The 21153-nt window shown below is 52.4% G+C and overlaps 8 protein-coding genes across 8 annotated transcripts; 5 read left to right on the top strand and 3 right to left on the bottom strand.

Annotated features, from left to right (window-relative positions):
- Nucleotides 1-108: 108 nt before the first annotated feature.
- Nucleotides 109-1037, top strand: N7498_010852 (carbon-nitrogen hydrolase family protein; the record flags this gene model as incomplete). Its single annotated transcript, XM_058457908.1, has 2 exons — nt 109-153; nt 213-1037. The coding sequence occupies 2 exons, from the start codon at nt 109-111 to the stop codon at nt 1035-1037; spliced, it is 870 nt and encodes a 289-aa protein (XP_058304807.1).
- Nucleotides 1038-1539: 502 nt separating this feature from the next.
- On the bottom strand, nt 1540-4097 carry N7498_010853 (dynamin-like GTPase vpsA; the record flags this gene model as incomplete). Its single annotated transcript, XM_058457909.1, has 8 exons — nt 1540-1708; nt 1761-1845; nt 1896-2160; nt 2215-2856; nt 2915-3656; nt 3779-3873; nt 3948-4017; nt 4075-4097. 8 exons carry the CDS (start codon nt 4095-4097, stop codon nt 1540-1542), a joined length of 2091 nt encoding a protein of 696 aa, XP_058304808.1.
- Nucleotides 4098-4479: 382 nt separating this feature from the next.
- On the bottom strand, nt 4480-6669 carry N7498_010854 (H(+)-transporting V1 sector ATPase subunit A; the record flags this gene model as incomplete). The annotated part of the gene is made up of 4 exons (XM_058457910.1): nt 4480-5433; nt 5497-6164; nt 6242-6326; nt 6391-6669. 4 exons carry the CDS (start codon nt 6667-6669, stop codon nt 4480-4482), a joined length of 1986 nt encoding a protein of 661 aa, XP_058304809.1.
- Nucleotides 6670-7641: 972 nt separating this feature from the next.
- Nucleotides 7642-9191, top strand: N7498_010855 (oxygenase MpaB family protein; the record flags this gene model as incomplete). The annotated part of the gene is made up of 4 exons (XM_058457911.1): nt 7642-7995; nt 8052-8080; nt 8137-8863; nt 8919-9191. 4 exons carry the CDS (start codon nt 7642-7644, stop codon nt 9189-9191), a joined length of 1383 nt encoding a protein of 460 aa, XP_058304810.1.
- Nucleotides 9192-11560: 2369 nt separating this feature from the next.
- Nucleotides 11561-13590, top strand: N7498_010856 (WD40 repeat domain-containing protein; the record flags this gene model as incomplete). The annotated part of the gene is made up of 5 exons (XM_058457912.1): nt 11561-12126; nt 12191-12689; nt 12741-13221; nt 13274-13421; nt 13476-13590. 5 exons carry the CDS (start codon nt 11561-11563, stop codon nt 13588-13590), a joined length of 1809 nt encoding a protein of 602 aa, XP_058304811.1.
- A 791-nt stretch (nt 13591-14381) lies between these two features.
- N7498_010857 (ATP-dependent RNA helicase eIF4A) lies at nt 14382-15864 on the bottom strand. The gene is made up of 4 exons (XM_058457913.1): nt 15764-15864; nt 15459-15713; nt 14500-15393; nt 14382-14441 (listed from the first exon to the last, which is right to left on the bottom strand). Exons 1-4 carry the CDS (start codon nt 15792-15794, stop codon nt 14422-14424), a joined length of 1200 nt encoding a protein of 399 aa, XP_058304812.1. The 5' UTR covers nt 15795-15864; the 3' UTR covers nt 14382-14421.
- Nucleotides 15865-16048: 184 nt separating this feature from the next.
- N7498_010858 (SF3a splicing factor complex subunit PRP9) lies at nt 16049-17679 on the top strand (the record flags this gene model as incomplete). Its single annotated transcript, XM_058457914.1, has 3 exons — nt 16049-16138; nt 16203-17599; nt 17655-17679. 3 exons carry the CDS (start codon nt 16049-16051, stop codon nt 17677-17679), a joined length of 1512 nt encoding a protein of 503 aa, XP_058304813.1.
- A 293-nt stretch (nt 17680-17972) lies between these two features.
- On the top strand, nt 17973-21136 carry N7498_010859 (ATP dependent DNA ligase domain protein; the record flags this gene model as incomplete). The annotated part of the gene is given in 3 exon segments (XM_058457915.1): nt 17973-19117; nt 19167-20569; nt 20583-21136. The coding sequence occupies 3 exon segments, from the start codon at nt 17973-17975 to the stop codon at nt 21134-21136; spliced, it is 3102 nt and encodes a 1033-aa protein (XP_058304814.1).
- Between the last annotated feature and the right edge of the window lie 17 nt (nt 21137-21153).

Consider the following 21153-nt stretch of genomic DNA (forward strand, 5'->3'; position numbering starts at 1 on the left):
TGGAGTCAACTCGACTATCAGCGCGACTTCGTATATAATTAATGTTACTCATATTCTACACTTATTGTTCAGTTTCTTTTGACCATTGCACCTGTACATTGATTCAATATGGCACCTACTCGTCGCGTCGCCGTTATTCAGTGGCATATCAAGGTACGCCCCCGACCGCCAACTCGTTATCTATGACGCCAATGACGTTAATCATCGTACAGGAAGTGGCCATTGAAGAGAACTATGCAGCTGCATGCAAGTACATCCGCGAAGCTGCCGCTGAAGGCGCAGAACTAGCCGTTCTCCCTGAATACCACCTCAGTGCTTTCGTGCCTTCCGACCCTCGCTGGGCAGTCCAGGCGGGCGAATCCGCCAAATTCCTCGCCCGTTACCAGGCACTGGCCAAGGAGTTGAAGATCTGTCTTGTACCGGGAACCATTATCGAGAAGGAGCAGGGGCCCGATGGGTCCGAGCTGTTCTGGAATACGGCGTACTTCATTTCCAACGACGGGTCTATTCTCGGCTTTTACCGCAAGAAGAACATCTGGCACCCTGAACGCTCGACTCTGGCCTCGTCCGGGCTGGATCGCCATGTCGCCATTGACACGCCGATTGGCCGCGTGGGCATGCTGATCTGTTGGGATCTCGCCTTCCCCGAGGCATTCCGCGAACTGATTGCGGACGGTGCAGATATCGTGGTTATTCCCACTTTCTGGACACCGCATGACGCTTCACTGGAAGCGCGCTCCTTTAATCCCGATGTCGAGGCGTTGTTCCTAGACTCGACTCTGACTGCGCGCTGCTTTGAGAATACCTGCGGTATCATCTTTGCTAATGGTGCGGGTCCCGGAGAGAATTTCCTGGGTCTTTCGCAGGTCACAATGCCCCTTGTAGGGCCTATTGCCAAGATGGGCAATGAGGAAGGCGTGCGGGTTGTGGATATGGATTTGGGGATTTTGGATGTCGCGGAGAGGAACTACAAGGTGCGGCAGGATTTGAAGAAGGATGATTGGCATTACGTGTACCGGCATACGGTGAATCAATAAGTTGGATGGACTATGTGTCTTCTATCGCATGTGTATAGTTCGTTGCTAGTCCGATGATGAGAAACCGGACATGGAAACTCTGGAGACAAAGCAACTTGCATAATATGGCGTAAGGGCAGAATTCCCTCTATACCGTGGCCTCATCCTCCGAGTTACCGCTAGATTCAATCGCGGAAAGTTTTAAACAAAGAACAAATATAATTTAGTAGATTCTAAAGCAAGTCGTAGAGCAGTAACAAATCATTAATTATGAACTCCTCGTCAAAGACAATCAAATGCCATTGGGCATCCCGGAATCGCTAGACTTCCAAGACCAAATGGTTCTAAAAGCGGCCCAGGAAAAAGGCAAAAAGTGGCGACGGTGCGAAAGTACGAATATCGAATATAGTCAAGATTTGCGTCCGTTGCAAAGTCACAGAATAATGGCCCAACTCCGCCAACACGAGAAGCTCAATCATACAGTCGAAATCTATCTCCCGGAATGCTTGTTGCATGTCCGAGTTTACTGCACCTGGCTGACGATCTCGCTGGCGCGGCCGAGGCTCTCCACCATCTGCTGGCACTCCTTCCGTCGGCGTACGGTGTAGTCGCTCTCCTTCAGTAGATCATCCAGCTCGTTGTTGCGGTACATGTTCTCCAGCAGCTCGCGTTGCATCTCGTCCTTGGTGAACCTGGGTGGTGTTAGTATGCGGGGTTATCAATGTGATAAGGGGTAATACGTACTGCACCAGTGTGTACATGACGGCCTTGGGGACCATGTCGATCATTGTACGCTTCACGATGTTGAAGTAAGAGGTGATGAGGAGCTCTGTTTGGGATTAGAATAGTACATTGCCGAAAGAAATCAGGCAGACTTACTGATAACCTCAACTTCGGTGGATTCCCGCTCGGACAAACTGGCAGAAGCTTTGAGTGTGGGGGGCGGGGCCTCCATAGCGGCCATCTTCTTCTTGTTCTTGGAGGCCCAGAAGCTGCCGAAGAACCCGCTGCCGTTTTGGGCTTCGCCAGTGGTGTCCAGAGAAGGGCTCTGGGCGCGGGCCGGCGCAGGCAGAGGCTTGCCGGTCTTGGGGTCGACCTGGGTGGGCTTGGCGGCTTGCTGGCGGTCGTTCACAAGGGCCATGGCCTGCATCAAGTTAGCTTTTCCAGTCTATCATTTCAAAATCGAAAGGTTTCTTACGCGTTGGCCGTTGAGGAAGTCGGGGTGACCGGTGTTGATGTAGGTGGCCTCCATGGCGATCAAATCCTTGACCAGCTTATTGGTAGGATCCATGCACTTCTTGAAGAAGGCAATGACCACGGTGTGGACCTTCTCCTTGAGCATGGGGTACCGGCGGAAGAGGTTCTTGTTCAGTAGCTGGCCAAGAATGCGCACCAGCTCGTCGTAGACCAGCGAGATACACTTTGTGCTAGGCTCCTCCAACCGCTTGATTTGTTGCTTGACAATCAACTCAAAGGCAGTGGTTCCGACGAACAGCGCGGGCGAGGAACCGGACGAGTTGTACAGGATTGTGCGAATGTCAATGTCCTTTACAATGTCGAAGGGATCAACGGCCTTGACACCGTTCGAGTAGAGCTCGTGGAACACGAAACTGATACGAGCACCACCCGACAGCTCGATGCTGGAGAGCTCCTGGTTGTTTCCTTCCAAAACAGTGCGGTATTCATTGCTGAACTCCGTGATGATGTTGAGGACGATGTTGGCGCTGTTGCCGAGCATGGAATCGCCGAGTTGGGACAGCTCCGTGCTGTACTTCTGGAGAGAGGAGGAAATACGGGCCTTGATATCAGGCAGGGTCTGCTTGATGTGCATCATCAAGATCTAAAAAGGAGAGGTTAGTTTACCGTTCGCGTGATCTCCGCGGATGCAATAAACGTACCAAGTTCAGCTTACGGGCAAGGTATGGGGTACCGCAGTACGAGGCCTTGTTCCGATACGCCTTGTGGTTCTCGAAGAAGTTCTTCTCATTCTCCAAAGCGTAGGAAATGAGCTTCTTGTTCTCAATGTCACGTTGGCCACGGTTGACAACGGGAACGTAACCCAGGCGCAGCGGGATAATCCGTCCAGCGAGAATATCCACGACGTCGGTGCCCTCGTCCATCAGGTCGACCTTACTCAACACACCAATGGTGCGCTGTCCCTCGGGGTCCACCTCACGCGCCAGCTTCAAACCGTCGGAGTTGGCCAGATCCTGGTTGGCCGCAGTCACGGCCAGGATAATGGCATTGGGCTTGCTGATGTACTTGAGCACCATGTCCTTAATTTGGCGCTCGATATCCTTCGGCTGGTCTCCGACGGGCACCTTGGTAAGACCGGGCAGATCGACCAGAGTCAGTGTGAGGACGTTGGGGGAGTAGATGCGCAGGTTAATCGGGGAGGGAGAAATGCCAGCGTTCTTGCCGACCTTCAATTCCGTCTCGCGCACTATCTCCTCTCGGATCTTGTTGAAGTCGTAGAACTTCTCGCCGGGCAAATGCAGGAACTCGCCATACTCGTCCACGTTGGACTCGCTGTCCGTTGTTTCCAACTTCTTTTCGCCGTTCGTTTGCGCGGTGGGGGTCTTGTTGATAAGCTGCAGGATGAGAGGTCTGCGGGTGACAATTCCCGAGCCACGAGGCAGGCTGAAAATGACAGAATGTGTGGTTAGCAATGGCTGACGACGCCGCCGGAGGCACCCCCGCCACCAGCACTGTTGTGGAGTGATGGAGACCAGGGTGCCTCTGGAAGGGGGAGGAGACCATACAAATCACGACCAACAATGTTCTCTAGTACTGAACTCTTTCCGCTTGACTGCGAACCAACGACAACGATCTGCGGCAAGTCGATGGGGTTGTGGACCTAGACGCAAGCGGTGTCAGTGACGGGGGAAAGACCACGGTCGCCACACAGGGAGAGCAGCGGGTTGTACTTACTCCGACTGTAGAGAAGACATCCTGGAGTTTGTTGACCAGCGAGATCAGGCTGGGGTCGTTCACGTTTATGCTGCGCACGAGTTAGCTGGGCCGCACGGAGTGGAGGGGGTGGGACAGGGGTGCGCACGAGTAGCCAGTCGGGGTTGCCATGGCTGGCGAGATGTGGGAGGATATCTTAGCAGAAAGGTAGGGATCAAAAGAAAGTGCTAAAGAGAAGACCCAGGGAATAAGGAGGTATCTCGAGAATAGAAGCGGAGGACTCTCGGTGTTTGTTGGGTGCAGTCACAGGCGGTGACAGTCGATGCGGTGCGAGTGGCGGACCCACCGTTGGGTAGAGTCTCGGCTCGTGGACAGGCATCCGTCATCACCTGTGGCTGACACGCGCCTTTGGGTTTACTGGTTTACTGCTTAGGTACCTATTTTATACATCTGCCTAGCACTCGGATCAAAGCCAAAAATTTATTGAACATAACTACAGGGTAATGTGCTTATCAAAAACCGAACACAAGATGCACCGCGGACTCTCTACTTTCTACTCATCCGTGACCGAGGCGAATCGATCCGACATGGTCTGCAGGATCTGCTCGTACTTGGCCGACACCTCCTTCTCGTTGTCGGGAATCTCGAACTTCATGCTCCGCAGAGAGTTTTGCAAGTCTGAGGTGGAATCGCGGACCTTGCTCCACTGCTGGCCCTGCGCAACGGCCTTCTGAGCCTCGTCGTGGAAGCCCATAAATGCCTTCATCATGTACTCGGTCTTCCACAGCGGGCAGAACTGATCGTAGTCACTGTAACCGTTCTGCTGCAGGAAGTCGTCCTTGAGCATGGCGGCGACGTCCAGAGTAATCTTGTCCGAGTCACCGAGCGCCGCCTTACCGACCAGCTGCACCACCTGGTCGAGGTCCTCCGACTTGGACAGCAGCTCTCGAATCTGGTCACGCAGGCGAGGGAAGTCTGGGTTGTGCTTTTCGTAGTACTTGTCCAGAACGGTGGTGTACTTGCTGTAGGACATCGAGGTGTTGACGGACGGGAAGTGCTTGCGCTGGGCCAGCTTCTTGTCGAGACCCCAGAACACTTGCACAATACCCAGGGTACTGCTGGTGACGGGGTCGGAGAAATCACCGCCGGGTGGGCTGACGGCACCGACAATACTAACACTGCCGTAGCGCTCGGGGCTACCCAGAGCACTGCTGCGGCCGGCACGCTCGTAGAAGGAGGCCAGCTTGGCACCCAGATACGCGGGGAAACCCTGATCGGCGGGCATCTCACCCAGACGACCCGAAATCTCGCGCAGAGCCTCGGCCCAGCGAGAACTCGAGTCCGCCATCATCGCCACGTCCTTGCCCTGGTCACGGAAGTATTCGGCGATGGTGATACCGGTGTAAATGGAGGCCTCACGGGCGGCCACGGGCATGTTCGAGGTATTGGCGATCAGGCAGGTACGCTTCATGATGGGCTCCTTGCGGCCCTCGACGGTGATGGAAAGCTATCGGTAATGAAGTCGTTAACGCAAGTGCACCGTAGTCTATGCCAAAACCAGATTACATACCTCGGGGAAATCCATCAACACCTCAGCCATCTCGTTACCGCGCTCACCGCAACCGACATAGACGATGATGTCGCTGTTCGAGAACTTGGACACCGACTGGGAAATGACGGTCTTGCCACATCCGAAGGCACCGGGAATACACACCGTTCCACCCTGGACACTGGGGAAGAGAGAATCCAGCACTCTCTGGCCGACAATGAAGGGCGAATCGGCGGACAGCCTGTCGTTGACCGGGCGGGGCACACGGACGGGCCAGGTCTGCATCATCCCGTACTCGGTCTTCTTGCCCTCGAACTCGACCTCCAGCAGCTTCTCCTCGACAGTGTAATCACCCGCGGGGGCTATCCGTGTGATGGTACCGCGGGCACGCGGGGGCAGCAGGATCTTGTGGTCGTTCACCAAGCTGTTCTCGAACACGGTACCCCAGATGTCACCGCCGGTGATGTGGTCGCCGACCTTGAAGCCGGCGGGCTTATACTCCCATTTCTTCTTGCGGTCCAGCGCATTGACGGAGATACCGCGGGGAATGTAGATACCCTTGGACTGGTCGGCGATGGCCTTGAGGGGTCGTTGGATACCGTCGTAAATCGTTTCCATCAGACCGGGGCCCAGTTCGACGGAAAGGGGCTTGCCCGTCCGCGTAACGGGGTCACCAACGGTCAAACCGGCTGTAGGAAGCAATCAGTTAGCTTTGGCGTTGATTGATCGAGAGAATACGTGGCCCGCAAGATGGAAGCAGTCGTACCGGTCTCTTCATAAACCTGAATCGTGGCCTTGTCTGCTTCGATACGAATGACTTCACCGACTAGCAGATCGTGTCCGATATGGCACTGGCAGCCATCAGGTCAGTATGGACGACTCGGATGACATTGGGGTGAGCTTCCGGAGGCTTACCAGCTCGTACATGGCACAACCGATCATGTGCTCGGCCACGACGACGGGACCGGAAACCGAGAAGATGGAGCCATGAGACTCCTGGTCCTTGGAAGCCATGGTGGAGGTAGCTTGGGGGGAGGGATTCGACGTGGAGGAGATGGTCGAGGTGGGTGAGTCTGGAAGCGGAGACTTTGGAAGCTCTACGGGCGGTGGAGGAGCAGGACGCTCGGGCTCTCTGCTAATCAGTTGCAGCAGGGACGGCCGGGCTTTCAGTCGAGGCCTTTGCAAGCCTAACATTCGTTTTTTCTGACCGTGATCTATGTACAATCAATGTACAGATTGTGCTCACGGGGCTGAATGACCGGAGGGTCTTGGTCGTGGAGTTTCCCCCCCTAAGCCATCCAATCCTTTCGCTCGTTCATCCGAGCGATTAGCGCCCGAGATCGACCAGGTCTCCATTGTCCGCGAGTTTAACTGTCCGCTGTGAAATGTGGTGGCTGAAATCCAGGGCTTTAGCTGACTACTGTCCTGGGTTGCGACATGGAGGATTTCACGGACCAAACACATGGGTAGCATGCCCCTCTGTATAGTTACAGCTTAGCAGGGCCACTGATCACCGCACCATTGCGCAGTGGATTAAACTTAATCACCAGGGCTAAATAGGCCCAATATTCGATTCTGCACTGATTAATCTGATGGGCTCATGAAGGCACTCGGACCTTTACATTATCTCGCTACGGGGAAGCTGGGGTACAATGTCAGCCCTTTAAAATTCACGTGGCACCTAGGCAGTATCACTGTGCAGTCGAGTCTTCTTTCACAATATTCATAAAAACCATCATAAGACGTATAGTCGCAGATATCTCCCCGCCGTTTACGAAGAGCCACATGTGAGTAGTGTGGCTCGGGTTCTCATTGGAGTGACACCGGAGGTATAGACGGAGTACACCAAATCGCTGCTCGTGACAAATGCACCCCAGCCAATGATGCCGATGAAAAACATGCCCCAAGAGGAAAGAATCACACATGTTTCAGAAGAGTAAATGTAGAAGTGCCGATCCCCCATGGGGGTTCACATGCAAGTGATCCCAACCCTAACCCCTCTCGTTTTACCCCGGACCACGGTAGAAGGCGAGCGGAGGAGCCACCCTGGTCGTGACGGTGCCTCAGGGGATTTTCACTATTTATACATAATGGAACGGGCTTCATAACCGGTTGAATCGTGCCTTGAATCACACCATTTGACACTCTGCATCACTGACTCCAATTATGGCTATGAAAAGCCCCAAAAAAGGGAATAGCACCGAGTGCCACTACTGGGATTACTCGTTTCACTGGACTGCTCTTCACAGGTCGGCGGACGAGCTACGTCCTATGGCCTTTACCTATGACGGTATCGCCGACGAGTGTGTACAGCTCTTGAACAAAATCCCCACGGATGGTGATTCAGACAGGCCTTTTAAGAAGGATCTGTACGGCCTGCTCAGAGACCATGCCGACGAAGACCCCAGGCTCCAGGAGCTTTGGACTCAGGTCAATACGGTTCCAGACTGGGTTGACTGGGACCAGATTCAAAGAGGACAGGATATCTTCTTCCGATATGGTCTTCCGATCCTGAATGTGGTGTGTTTCTGGCACTGTCTATTGTTAACTGTGTGCATGCTAAATCAAAACCTCAGCTCAGCTTTGAAAGCTTACTAGGTGGAATGTATGAATATATCTTTGGAGCAAATGCGGTCCATGTCGCATGCTGATTATCTCCAGGGGAGCAATCCGGGTCGTCGAGACACTTGCGCGAACCGGTGGCTTCGGTGCCAAAGTCGTCCGACGCCGACTTCTCGAAACACTCCAACATATCCTGCAAGTCAACAGTTCGGTGGAAGGAATGAAGCCAGGAGGCGAGGGAAATGTCTCATCAGTTCGCGTGCGACTTCTTCACTCATCCGTCCGCCTGAAGATATTGGAGCTGGTGAAACAGAAGCCCGACTACTACGACATCGCCAAATATGGAACACCAGTCAACGACCTGGACTGCATCGGGACGATTAACACTTTCTGCAGCTCCGTAGTCTACCTCGGTCTGCCTCGACAGGGAATCTATCTCAGCGAGCAAGAGATCGAAGATTACATCGCTCTCTGGCGACTTGTCGCCTTTTACATGGGTACGCCGACTGAGCCTTTTGAGAATCCAGCCAAGGCTCGGGCTATGATGGAGTCGCTTCTGATCTCCGAGATTGACCCAACAGAGATAGGGAGGGTGCTGGCCAAGAATATCATTATCGGGCTGGAGAACACAGCACCGGCCTATGCTTCCAAAGAGTTCATGGAGGCGTTGACTAGGCTTTTGAACGGAGATCAACTCGCGGACGAGCTGGAAATCCCACGGTCGAGTCTCTACTACCGCGTGATGATATGGGGCTACTGTTTCTGGGTTGCGGGCGTCTCATTCATCATTCCCAAGATATCCTTCCTGGATCGTCTGATGATTGGAGTAAGTTATTTTCAAGCCTGACACTGCCCTGCAATAGGAAACTAATGGATCTCAGCTACGCCGTAAATACTATTACAAGATGATCATGGATGAGAAAACCGGTCTCGGCAAAGAGTCTCGCTTCGAATTCAAGTATGTGCCCACTCTGACACGTACTACGCAGGTGGGAGAGCGGCGCAGTACCAAGTTTGAGCGACCTGGCGTCGAGAACTTGGCGCGGCTGGGGCTTCTCGCCGCGTTGACTGGAGTGGTGGCCTTGGGCATGGGCCTGATCTTTGCAGCGAGAGTACTGCCCGCGAACCAGCTATTTTATGGTGTTCGAGTGTAGATGGATTTTGAAATAGCGCAGATATGTTTGATCACGTCAAGATATCGGAAGGTGTTCTTTTTTCTCTGTACATAATCTCGAGTGAACCCATATGTACATTCAATTATGATTCCTTGTCTCTGCAGCACGAATCCATATACATATTCAAATCATGGATGCAGGCTTGCTTGACGCGTATCTCGGCTCCCTCCTTCCGCGACGCGCACAGATGGCTCCGCAGGACTGGGATCCGCGTCGGCCGCTGAAGCTGGTGGGTAGGCTCGTTCTTCCTGCATCGCGTAAAGCAAGAGCTGATGGCAGCATTTGAGGACCCGTTCGCCGATGTAATCATTGGCTGCACGCCGCTTGGCGTCTTGCTTGGCTTGTTACCCAGCCCTGCATCGGACATTGTTTGCGCGAGATGAAGATCAGGATGTCTTCCATGCGTGGCTGACGACCAGTGTGCGTCATATCGGGCGGTTATTTATCTATCCCTCCTGGAAAATGATTCGATGCTATGATTTAGCATGATGCTGATGCCAGCCGGTCCGCCAGCGCTGGTGATTCTGGTCCCGGCCGAGTCCGCGCACACAGCGGAGTCGGAGAAGATGGCTATTGCAAAGAATTTTGACGGTACGAAATGCTCCTCAGTTTGGAATCCTATCCCACTAGATCTAGCCTATGTATGCGCTCTCGCCATTTATGTTTCACAATCACGGGTGCACTGAAAGCGTCCGAGGCGGTTCCGGTCCAGCATCATGACGTCTACAAATCCGGAAAAACCGATTCATACGCAAGATGTTCATATCAGAATGAATCACATTACCCTACACCACAGCATCAAGAAAGTAGCAATTGTACACGAATATTTTTTAATTTTCATTTATAAATCTCATCCGAAACTTGACCTTGATGTCATTTGTGAGCGGTCTCGTACGCGGCGCAGTAGTAGTAGAGTGCCATTACTTCTAAACAGGGAGTGAACGTTAGCTCATATCTATCCTTAACGAACAGTTCGCCAGTCTTCCTCGAAGGCAAAAAAGGATTGCATACTCCGCATTCCTTGCAGGTGCAGGAGCCCTGTTCGCAGGTGCAGCCCTTAGGACCGGTGCAACCACAAGAAGATCCGCAGTCACAGCCCATGATGGATAGTATTTCGAGGTGTTTCGAGGTGTTTCAAAGTGTTTTGACGAGAGAACAAAGGATTTGATATGTCACGGGAAGAAGGGTGTAGAAGTCATATTGAAAAGCAGAGTTTCGGTGGTTCTTATACCTGAGGTGGCCCGCAGAGGTAGGATCAGAAGCATCATGATGGCGTCAGCGGGGAATGGCGAACTCCCCGAGTGGAATGCGGCGTCCTACCTATGAGGCTTCAGTGCGAGTCACTGTCCAAGGTACGACCGGAAGAAGCGGGTGGCCAGGTGTGGGCTCAGTAGCTACGTAGCTCTAGTGCAGGGATGGATGTTGATGTATAGAGCTCGATCGCGGTGATGATCCTCCGAACGGTGCCATGGATTCACCGAGTTGCCTAAGCCAGGGAAAATAGAACTAGAATACGAGCACAGACTCGACCCCCCTAACGCTGAATCAAAGTACCATACAAACGCAGCAACCTGCTTTCCTCCTCGACTTTGGCGGCAAGCAGCAGCTAGCTGTTTTCAAGGGGAAAAAGGAACAGGGCTCTCTTCTCTTTCAAACCTCCGAGTCGGCTGATAGCCAAAGGCCAAACACGTTTGTCCGGTGACGCCTGACTGGTGGCCATCTTTCGTCAGTGGCCGAGTGGGTAACCGATAAGAGCTCATCTGAGCATCTCCGCCCGCGACCCAACCTCCAAAACCCCCAGAAAGAGGGGACCCACGACTTGAATCTCTATCTACTTACCACCCCTCCTTTTTCATCATATCTCGACCCCTGGAGCCCAGGTCTATTTGCCCTCTGTGACACCTTTCTCTTATCCGAAGCTCCATCTCACGGAGCTCTTAAACGGCGAGGAACTATCTACCCGCCTGTAGATCTGCTCACCTGGTTCTTTCCAAAGAGCCAGGGGACTGGGCAGATCCCGACTTTTCGACCTGGCCAACAATCCTCCCTTCGAACCTTTCGCCCCCGACCACCCCGAACTTCCTGTCCCCCACCATCCTATTGCCTCCGACGGCAATCCCGATTCCCCTTCGTCAGAGTACCGATCCCCCCAGCCATCCTCTCGTACCCAGCCCAATCCCCGACGCCGCCGCCTTGCTTCGAGCAGTCCTGACCCCTCTGCTCCCGCGGGGATCGGTGTCTCACCCGAAGACGCTGGGACTCGCGCAGTTGCGTCCCCGAACGATTCCAGAACATCCGGCCGAGCTGACGGCCGGTCTCCATCCCGCAAGCGCAGGCGCCTGGTAACCATGCGTGCGGATGGACTATCGACAAATGGCTTTTCGCAGGCGTCCAACGGGTCGATTCCCGCCTCAAGGAAAGCCAGCATGAACGGCCAATCAACCGCGGCTTCGAACGGAGAGTCGCATACAAATGGATCTGGCAAGTCCCCGGCTACCTCGAGCTACTACGGACACAATCGGGAGGAAGTCACGCGGATCTTGATTCAAAGTCTGTATGAGTTGGGCTACAACAGCGCCGCATCTATGCTGAGTGCGGAGAGCGGCTATCAGCTAGAGACCCCCGGGGTGGCGACATTCCGAAGTGCTGTATTGGATGGACGATGGTCGGAGGCTGAAAAGATCCTCATTCAGTCGTTCCGGAACGGAGATGCACACAATACCCAGAAACCTCCACCGGAGAAGACCTTGGTATTAGCGGAAAATGCCGACAGGAACGAAATGCTGTTCTACTTGCGGCAGCAGAAGTTCCTCGAGCTGCTAGAGGCAGGTGATTTGGGTGCGGCATTGATTGTTCTTAGGCAAGAACTCACGCCATTAAACTACGATATTGACCGTCTTCATTCTCTCTCCAGGTGAGTTGATTTACTCCCGATGATATGTATCGCCTGGGTTACTAATTACGTTACACCTCAACAGCCTTCTGATGTGCCCCACGGAATTGCTACATGATCAAGCTGGATGGGATGGCCCAACCAGTTTATCGCGAGAACGCCTCCTCGGGGATCTTTCCAAGTCCATTTCCCCCTCTGTCATGATACCCCAGCACCGACTTGCAATCCTGTTAGAGAATGTGAAGCAGAGCCAGATCAACAACTGCTTGTACCACAACACTGCTGAATCACCATCACTCTACTCGGATCACATGTGTGACCGAAACGACTTCCCATTGCAAGTCACCCACGATCTCAACCAGCACTCGGACGAAGTCTGGTACTGCGAGTTTTCTCACGATGGCACGAAGCTGGTCACTGCAGGCAAGGACCACACCGTGCTCATATACGACACCAGTGATTTTAGAGTACTCCACCGTCTGAATGATCACGGGCAGGGAGTTGCATGTGCTAGCTGGAGTCCAGACGACACGAAGCTGATCACCTGCTCTCAAGATAAAAAGGCGCGGGTATGGAACGTTGAGGTAAGCAATATCTAACCGTTGAGACCGCTCTTCTGATGCTGATTTTATTAGAATGGGCGTTGTCTCCTCACCATCGACCACCATTGCGATCCTGTAACCGCCGCCGCCTGGGCTGCCGATGGCGAGTCATTTGTGACGGCTTCTTTCGATTCAAGCTCACAACTCTGTCACTGGAGCATTCGCGGCCCGTCGCTGTACATGTGGAAAGGCGGATTCCGGGTACAAGATTGCGCTATCAGCCCAGACGGACGACGACTTGTGGCAGCAGATACGGAAGCAAAGATCCACGTATTCGATTTCCGTACATACGAGGAAGACTACTGCCTTTCGCTTCCCAGCAAACCCACATCAGTTGCTATTAGCCGGGACTCAAAGCACATGCTCGTGAATCTGGCAGAGGGACAGATACAACTCGTTGACATGGAGACAGCTTCTGTAGTACGGTGTTTCACGGGTCAGAAGCAGGGCGAGTTTGTTATCCGAAGTACGTTTGGCGGGGCAGCTGAGAACTTTGTCGTCAGCGGCAGTGAAGGTGAGAACTCCACATATCTTGGGTTTGGACGTCGCGTACTAACGATTTTCAGATTCCCGAATCTATATCTGGCACAAGGAAAATGGTAACCTCGTGGAGACTCTCGAAGGGCATATCTCGGGTTGTGTCAACTCAATATCATGGAACCCGACAAACCCATCAATGTTTGCCTCAGCAGGCGATGACTGCGCCGTGCGCATGTAAGTCTTCTTCCTCCCTATTTACTACTCGAGGCATCTCTAATGATCTATCAGCTGGACCGGCGAAAACAACCGACCTCGCCCGACAGGAGGCCCAAGTCAACAGCGCGGCGTCTCATCCAACGGATTCCCACGAACCAGCGCATTGAGAACCACGTCAGCATTCTGATACCGATCGGTGATAGACAACGCCGCGCAAGCATAACAAGAATGTTTCCATATCAAGCTTCTATTCAACAGGCGTTTCCTCTCCCATTTCTACCGCTGGCGTTTTCATTAACAGGCAATGTTCGTACCACGGTCAAGGCAATCATACTAGGAGCTTCTGGAAAGACGATAAACCTGTGCTTTTCCCCATTTCTTTCTTTGATTCCATGCGTAGGCTCTTCTTCCTCCATACTCGACTCCGCTCACGATCCCTTGCCATCCCACATATACACAGATCCTCCCGGAAGCAGTTTTGTAGCATCTCAATCAATACAGGAAATGCGCTGGCGTTTTCTTTTGTAATTATTTTCCCCTACAGTGACCTCGTAGTTGAGTTTGTATCACCCATGAGACAAGGACCTCGTCGTCTACTGCGTTGAAGGTACGTCGCGAACAAAATGAGAGTAAATAATTTGATTCCGCCATTCGTAACTCCCAATAACATCCGGGGTAAACTAGAAATCCCAGCAAAAAAAAAAAAAGAAACATAAATCACAAGTGCACCTTTTACGGGGTGGTCACCTTGTCTGCCAATCTTGGACTAGGAGCTGGTCAGTGACAAAAACCAAGGTCCAGATGGAAACAGTGCATACTCACTGAATCATATTGTTTTCCCTTTCCTCCACGCTAGAACCGGCCTTCTCAGTCATCCTTGACTGAAATTTCGTCATTTACATTTGCAAAATTGCCGATGGACGCAAATGGGCGTGATGTACCCCTCGAGGGCACATCAATTCATTTTGGTTGGTGAAAAAGCAAGCACTAAACTCTTGTTGAATCAAGGTCACTGCATTTATGAAAGAAGATCGGCAACTGTGGAATGTACTGATTAGCATAAAAGCCTGGAATGATACTTGGAACTTGAACTCACCATTCATGGGCATCTCGTCAATCTGGGTCGAGTAGTACAGCTCGATATCCCGCAGAATACGGACATCATCGCTGGTAACAAAGTTGATAGCCACACCCTTGCGGCCGAAACGACCGGATCGACCGATGCGGTGGATGTAGTTCTCACGGTTTGTAGGCAGATCGTAGTTGATCACAAGCGACACCTGCTGGACATCGATACCACGGGCCCACACATCGGTGGAGATGAGGACACGGGAATTGCCCTGACGGAAGTCCTGCATAATGCTGTCGCGCTCTTTCTGGGGCATCTCGCCGTGCATGCTGGAAACGGTAAAGTTGGCCTCGCGCATCTTGTCGGTCAGCCAGTCGACCTTTCGGCGGGTGTTGCAGAAGATCACGGCCTGAGTGATAGTCAAAGTGTCGTAGAGATCGCAGAGTGTGTCGAACTTCCATTCCTCCTTTTCAACAGCGATGAAGTACTGCTTGATACCCTCCAGAGTCAACTCATCACGCTTGACCAGGACGCGCACGGGGTCTGTCATAAATTTGGTCGTCATATCCAGCACATCGTAAGGGAGAGTGGCCGAAACAACCACAACCTGCGTCGCCGGCGGAAGGTAGCGGTAAACATCGTAGATCTGCTCGCGGAAACCGCGGTTGAGAAGCTCGTCTGCCTCATCGAGGACGAGCATCTTAATGTGACGGGTACGCAGGTGTCGGCGCCGGATCATATCAGCGACACGGCCGGGGGTTCCAGACACGACGTGCTGGCCGTAATCGAGCTTGCGGATATCCTCGCCAATGTTGGTACCACCAATGCATGCGTGGCATTGGACGTTCATGTAGTCGCCGAGAGCCATGACAACGGACTGAATCTGGGTTGCAAGTTCACGGGTAGGAGACAGGACCAAAGCTATCGCAAAAGAAACACTCGTTAGCACCACGTTCTGCACCAGTCAAATCCACAGGGGTATGTACCTTGGGTCTCGCGCACGACGGTGTCAATAACCTGCAGGGTACTGATCGCGAATGTAGCAGTTTTACCAGTACCAGACTGGGCTTGCGCAATGGTATCGCGACCTTTGCAGATCTGAACAATGGCACGCGACTGGACAGCCGAGGGGGACTCGTAACCGTAGGCGTAGATACCGCGGAGAAGGCTCTCCTTCAGGTGCATGTCCTCGAAGGTCGGGGCCACCGTAACCTCCTTGGAGGTGCTGAACTCCATTCGCTCTGCGTTCCTGTTAGCAGGGTCTTGTTTTAGTCGGACTCGAGGCGCATACCTTCAGCACGTCTGTCGATTCCGTCCGCCATGATGAAAGGAGGAAGTATTCAGCTGACTGCAAGGAAGGGATCTGTTTATTTGATCGGAGTTGACAGTTGTCGCTGTCTGTAAGTGAGAGTTCAAATCGACTTTTTGCGATGGAAGTGGCACCGGCACGTGACCGTCCGCAAAGCTGCAGCTCAAACCCGCAAATCCAATTCTCTTCTCAACGGTCACCGCAGTCTCCAGCCACATTTTCTCTGAACTGGTCAGAGGTAAGCCGGAATACGGTCGCACACTCAATATGTTGATCGAGGACCAACGATTCCTCCATGAAGACCTCGAGAGGTTGGAGCAAGCCGTTGCTGATCGCGTGGCGGAGAAACCGCGAAACGTAAGTTGCTTCGTCCGTGGTATCTTATGGCTGGTCTCGCATGCTGACTATTACTTTTTGATAGATCCGCGAAGAACTTGCTCGCGACCATGAGCTTGCGAAACTCCTGGACCGAATCGAGGAACAGTCCAAGAGGTTACTGGAGATCTACAAGGATGCGGACGGACTACGCGAGAAGGAAGTGCAGTCGATTGCGACGGGAGATCAGTTTGAAGAATTCTACAAACAGCTTGATGACATCAAGGGTTTCCACAAGCGGTACCCGAACCAACCTGTCGACAACCTCGAGCGGGCATACAAGCGCCGACAGCCCGGCGAAGGCGAGGTGTACGGCATGCAAATCGACAACATGTTCACTGGTGAGGAAGGTTTCGGACAGTACTTCGACTTGACCACGATTCACGAAGATTACCTGAACCTGCCCAGCGTGAAGCGGTTGAATTATATCCAATATCTTGATATCTTCGACGTTTTCACTCCCCCGGCCATGATGATTAAACGGAAAGACAAGCTTTCCGACAAATATTTCCGCTATGTGGGCGAGCTCGCCACCTACCTGGAAAGCTTTATCAGGCGAGCTCGACCCCTGGAAGACCTGGACAAGTTATTTGGGAGCTTCGATGAGGAATTCGACAAACAGTGGGCGGCGAAGGAGGTTCCCGGCTGGACGGAAGAAAAGGTTGAGAACGGAGCCTCTGACCCTAAAACTGAAGGGACAGGCGAAGGAATATGGTGCCCAGATTGCGAGAGGGAGTTCAAGAACGAGAACGTCTACCGGAATCACTTGACGGGCAAGAAACATATTCGAGCTGCGGAGGCTCGCAAAGCCTCGGGCGCTTCGGGCGAGAAGCCCTCAGGGTCAATGAGCAATGGCTCATCTTACAGCTTGAAGGAGCGTGCTGTTGCTGAACGTGAGCACCGCGTACGATGCTTGGCGAAGACGCTCAAAGACCATCGACAAGCCACCAGGACCAACGTGGAGCGGAGACAGGGAATGACGGAACGTGAACGCCAAATGGAACTTGAGGCCTTGATGGCCGAGCCCGAGAGTTTTGCGGAAGGCCAGGCAGGAGAGCATTCCGACGACGATGATGACGAGGACAAGATCTACAATCCGTTGAAGTTGCCTTTGGCCTGGGATGGCAAGCCCATCCCATACTGGCTCTACAAGCTCCATGGTCTTGGAGTCGAGTATCAGTGTGAGATCTGCGGTAACCACACCTACATGGGTCGTCGGGCATTCGATAAGCATTTCTCTGAAGCTACACACATTCACGGGTTGAAGTGCCTGGGCATCACAGCAAACACCAACCTCTTCCGCGAGATCACTAGCATTGACCAGGCCATACAGCTTTGGAACTCGTTGGAAGCCGAACGCAAGAAGGAGCGGGATGCCCGCGACAACGTTGTGCAGATGGAGGATGCCGAGGGCAACGTTATGCCAGAGAGGATCTATCTTGAGTCAGTATTCCTTCATTTCTATTCATTGCATGGTGCAGATACTAACAACTCGCAGTCTTCAAAAGCAGGGCATTCTCTAATCGCAACGGGTCCTGCATTTTCCCGTCCCTTCTTTCGCTGGTTTTGGGTGGGGATGGTGTGTTATTATTAAAAGCTCGGAGTTTGGCGAATACCATGGATGTCTATACAGATAGACCAATATACCTGAAGTATGTTTGCGATATACCTCCTTTTGTTCTGTATAGGTCGTAGTCACGTGCTTTCGTGTTCCGTGGATGCGGTCCACTCGCGAATTTGCGCGTCCCGCTTCCACTTTCCTTGTGTTCCATGTTGTTCTTCCAGGTGTGAAGTGTTGTTGGTGCCTTCATGCCCCATGGGATTCAAATTTACCTTCCTGTGCGATCTTTTGTCCAGCCTCGAAGACAACACAGTGGCCCGGGCCACTGCTGTCAAGAAGGATACAGTAGACATACGAACTATCGGGCAGTGGTTTGCTCGACATGACCGACACATTCATCATGCAGACACAGACAGGCTGGCACTATTATCGTGCATGTTTCCCGAGAGACGCATAGACCGGGTATACTGGCTGCAGGCTACCTCGCTAGCTAGAGTCATCGCCCGCTGTTTGGGTCTGGGATCATCCCGTTTGGCAGAGCTAGACCAATGGCGCAAGTCTGGAGGCCCTGATCTCGGACAATGCGTGGAGAATGTCATGCGGCAGGCCGAAAACGACGTCCCCCAGAGCCGAGAAGTGACAGTAGAAGAAATCGACCTGGCCCTGGGCATGATTGCATCCCGATGCCGCTTTTCGGGTCCTCAAGTTCGTCGTCAGAAGACTGCCGTGGACGTGGAAGGTGCTCTATCACCTTTATATCGTCGACTGAGTAGCCGTGATGCTAAGTGGCTTACTCGTATGATCTTGAAGAGCTACCCCGTCGTGCTTCCGCAGAAGTATACTCTAGATCGGTTCCACTTTTTGCTTCCATATCTCCTCCAATTCCAAGACACGTTCGAGGGTGCTTTACAAATACTTTCTTCAGAGCCGATGAACCATTTTCCATCTCGTCCAGATCCCCGACTTGCCGCCAACTTGTGCTCGATTGCCCTTGAACATCTGCAGCCACGCCCCGGAGTTAAAATCGGACGACCGGAATATTTCAAAGCTCGCAGTATCAAAGATTGCCACCAGATGGCAAAGCGTCGTCGTATGAGCATCGAACGGAAATATGACGGGGAATATTGCCAGGTTCACATCGACCTCACGAACAAGCAAAACCCAGTACAAATCTTCTCCAAAAGCGGCAAGGACTCGACAGCGGACAGGTTTGGCATAATTCCAACTGTAGAGGAATCCCTTCAAATGGAAACCGCCAAATGCAAGTTCGCGCGCCACTGCATTCTTGAAGGAGAACTGCTTGTGTGGAGTGAAAAACAGAATGGAGTGGCAGACTTCCATAAACTTCGAAAATTCCTTCCTCGATCAGGCACGTTTATTGGGATTGACAGCGACTCTCCGTATGTCTACATGGAGTACAAATGCCATCACATATGCTAACCTGAACAGGCCCCAGCCTTATGAACATCTGATGATCGTTTTCTTTGATATTCTTTTGTTTGACAATGATGTCTGCTTGAGGGCGCCCTATCGGCAAAGAAGACGACTACTCCAAGATGTAGTCCATACAATCCCTGGACGAGCCGCCATCGCTGAGCAGGAAATCCTAGATTTCAGTCGGCCCGACAGCCGAGATCGATTAGAGGTCAGCTTTGCCAACGCAATCGCTCAGAGATGGGAGGGATATGTCCTGAAGGCTTGCGACGAGCCGTATTTCCCTATGTATTCTGCCGGCGTGGACATGGCATTTGGTCGGTGGATCAAGCTTAAGAAAGATTACATCCCCGGCCTGGGAGACACTGTCGACCTCGCTTTAATTGGTGGGTATTATGATGCTCATGATGCTGCAGCTTCCTTTAAAAGCTTGCGGTGGACACACCTTTTAGTTGGATGTCTTCTAAACAAGGACGACGTCGAGCTGTCCGCGGCTGTACCTCGATTCAAAGTGATCGACGTTGTCAACCATCACTGCATGCACCGAGACATCCTTCAATATCTCAACCAAATCGGAGAGTTTCACGCGTGCGACCCCGAAGATTTCCAGGGATTTGACCTTGAATATGGGCATGCCAATCTTCCTCGAGCATCCAACCTTTTCAAGAAGCCATTTGTGGTGGAGATGATGGGCAGCGGGTTTGGAAAGCCGTCCAATGCTCGATACTTCACCCTGCGATTTCCTCGTATCCTGAAAGTCCACACCGACAGAACATTTCAAGATGCAGCCTCTCATCGAGAGCTCCAACTTTCCGCAGAAGAGGCTCGGTCTATACCAGTGGATGATATTTTCAAAGAAAGAGACGAGTGGCGCAAACGATTGAAGGCTGGCAATGGACTCAACCAGTATATTGTGCAAAGATCGCGGAGTCCATCTTCAAGAAGCTCCAGTGTTGAACCAAATGCGGATTCGGAGGCGGATGGATCATCGGTTACATCTCATGATGATGAGGACTCCTTCTATTCGCTTCGAAATGAAGGACATGCACACCAAACTCGATCCACCGGCCGTGGCCCACAGCACAACAGTGGAGCTGCTTCTGCCGTGTACATCGATGAGACCTCTTTCCCGGAGAAGCTTCAGAGTCCTCAGAATGATGGCGTCCTGGCTGAAAACGAGAACTTGTCACGTCGCCGATCCTGTAGCCAGACAGGAGCCAACACCCTTGCTCAAACACTCAATAAATCCGGCAAATTTTCGCTAAGCAAAGTGCCAATGAAAGCGATGCCGACTATTTCATCCAATTCACAGATATCAAGAATCGTCTCTACACACCACGCACATGCCCCACGTTCACATCCCATGGCTGCATCTTCCAACGAAGATGAGCCTCGCTCCCCCTCTGACAACCATCCCCGTCTACATGTCAGATACTCCTTCCAATCTCCGACCCAAACCAAAAGGGTCCGCTGGCCTTGACAAATTCCTCCAAGCCCTAGGCTCCACCGAGTCAAGAACTTCTCTTCGGCAATCTAACCCCAAAGCCGTCTCCAAGGGCATAGCTTTTGGTATCGCACTTGTCAACCCTCGTGTATCGTCTCTTGGTCAAGAGATCCATCAGATCGCCCTAGCCGTTCGGGGTTTCAGAGCCAGACAATCCTGTCTACCATCAGGAAGAATATTCTTTCTGGATTCCGGTATTGTAAAAGAAGACGTGCACCACGAGGATTTGCAGTTTTGCCTGCGCGCAACTTGGGTGGATCTTGGTCAAAAGTACTACTACGCTTGTCTACACTGGGATTTGGGTCCAGATTCGAGCAGAGAAGTTGGTCAATCTATTCGCTGTCACGCTCAATTGGATACTCGCTACAAGAGCTCCGAGCCAGGAAAAATCCCGCCTGTTGCCGTGAGCTTTGATCCAAATGAAATTCTGGCTTTGGGCGAGTACAGGTCCATCAACCCGCTCCTCCACGTCGATAAGTAATGTTACCCACTTAATGA

The sequence above is a fragment of the Penicillium cinerascens genome (genome assembly GCF_028974065.1).
Source record: "Penicillium cinerascens strain IBT 15544 chromosome Unknown scaffold_4_segment0_segment1, whole genome shotgun sequence".
Taxonomy (NCBI): Eukaryota; Fungi; Ascomycota; class Eurotiomycetes; order Eurotiales; family Aspergillaceae; genus Penicillium; species Penicillium cinerascens.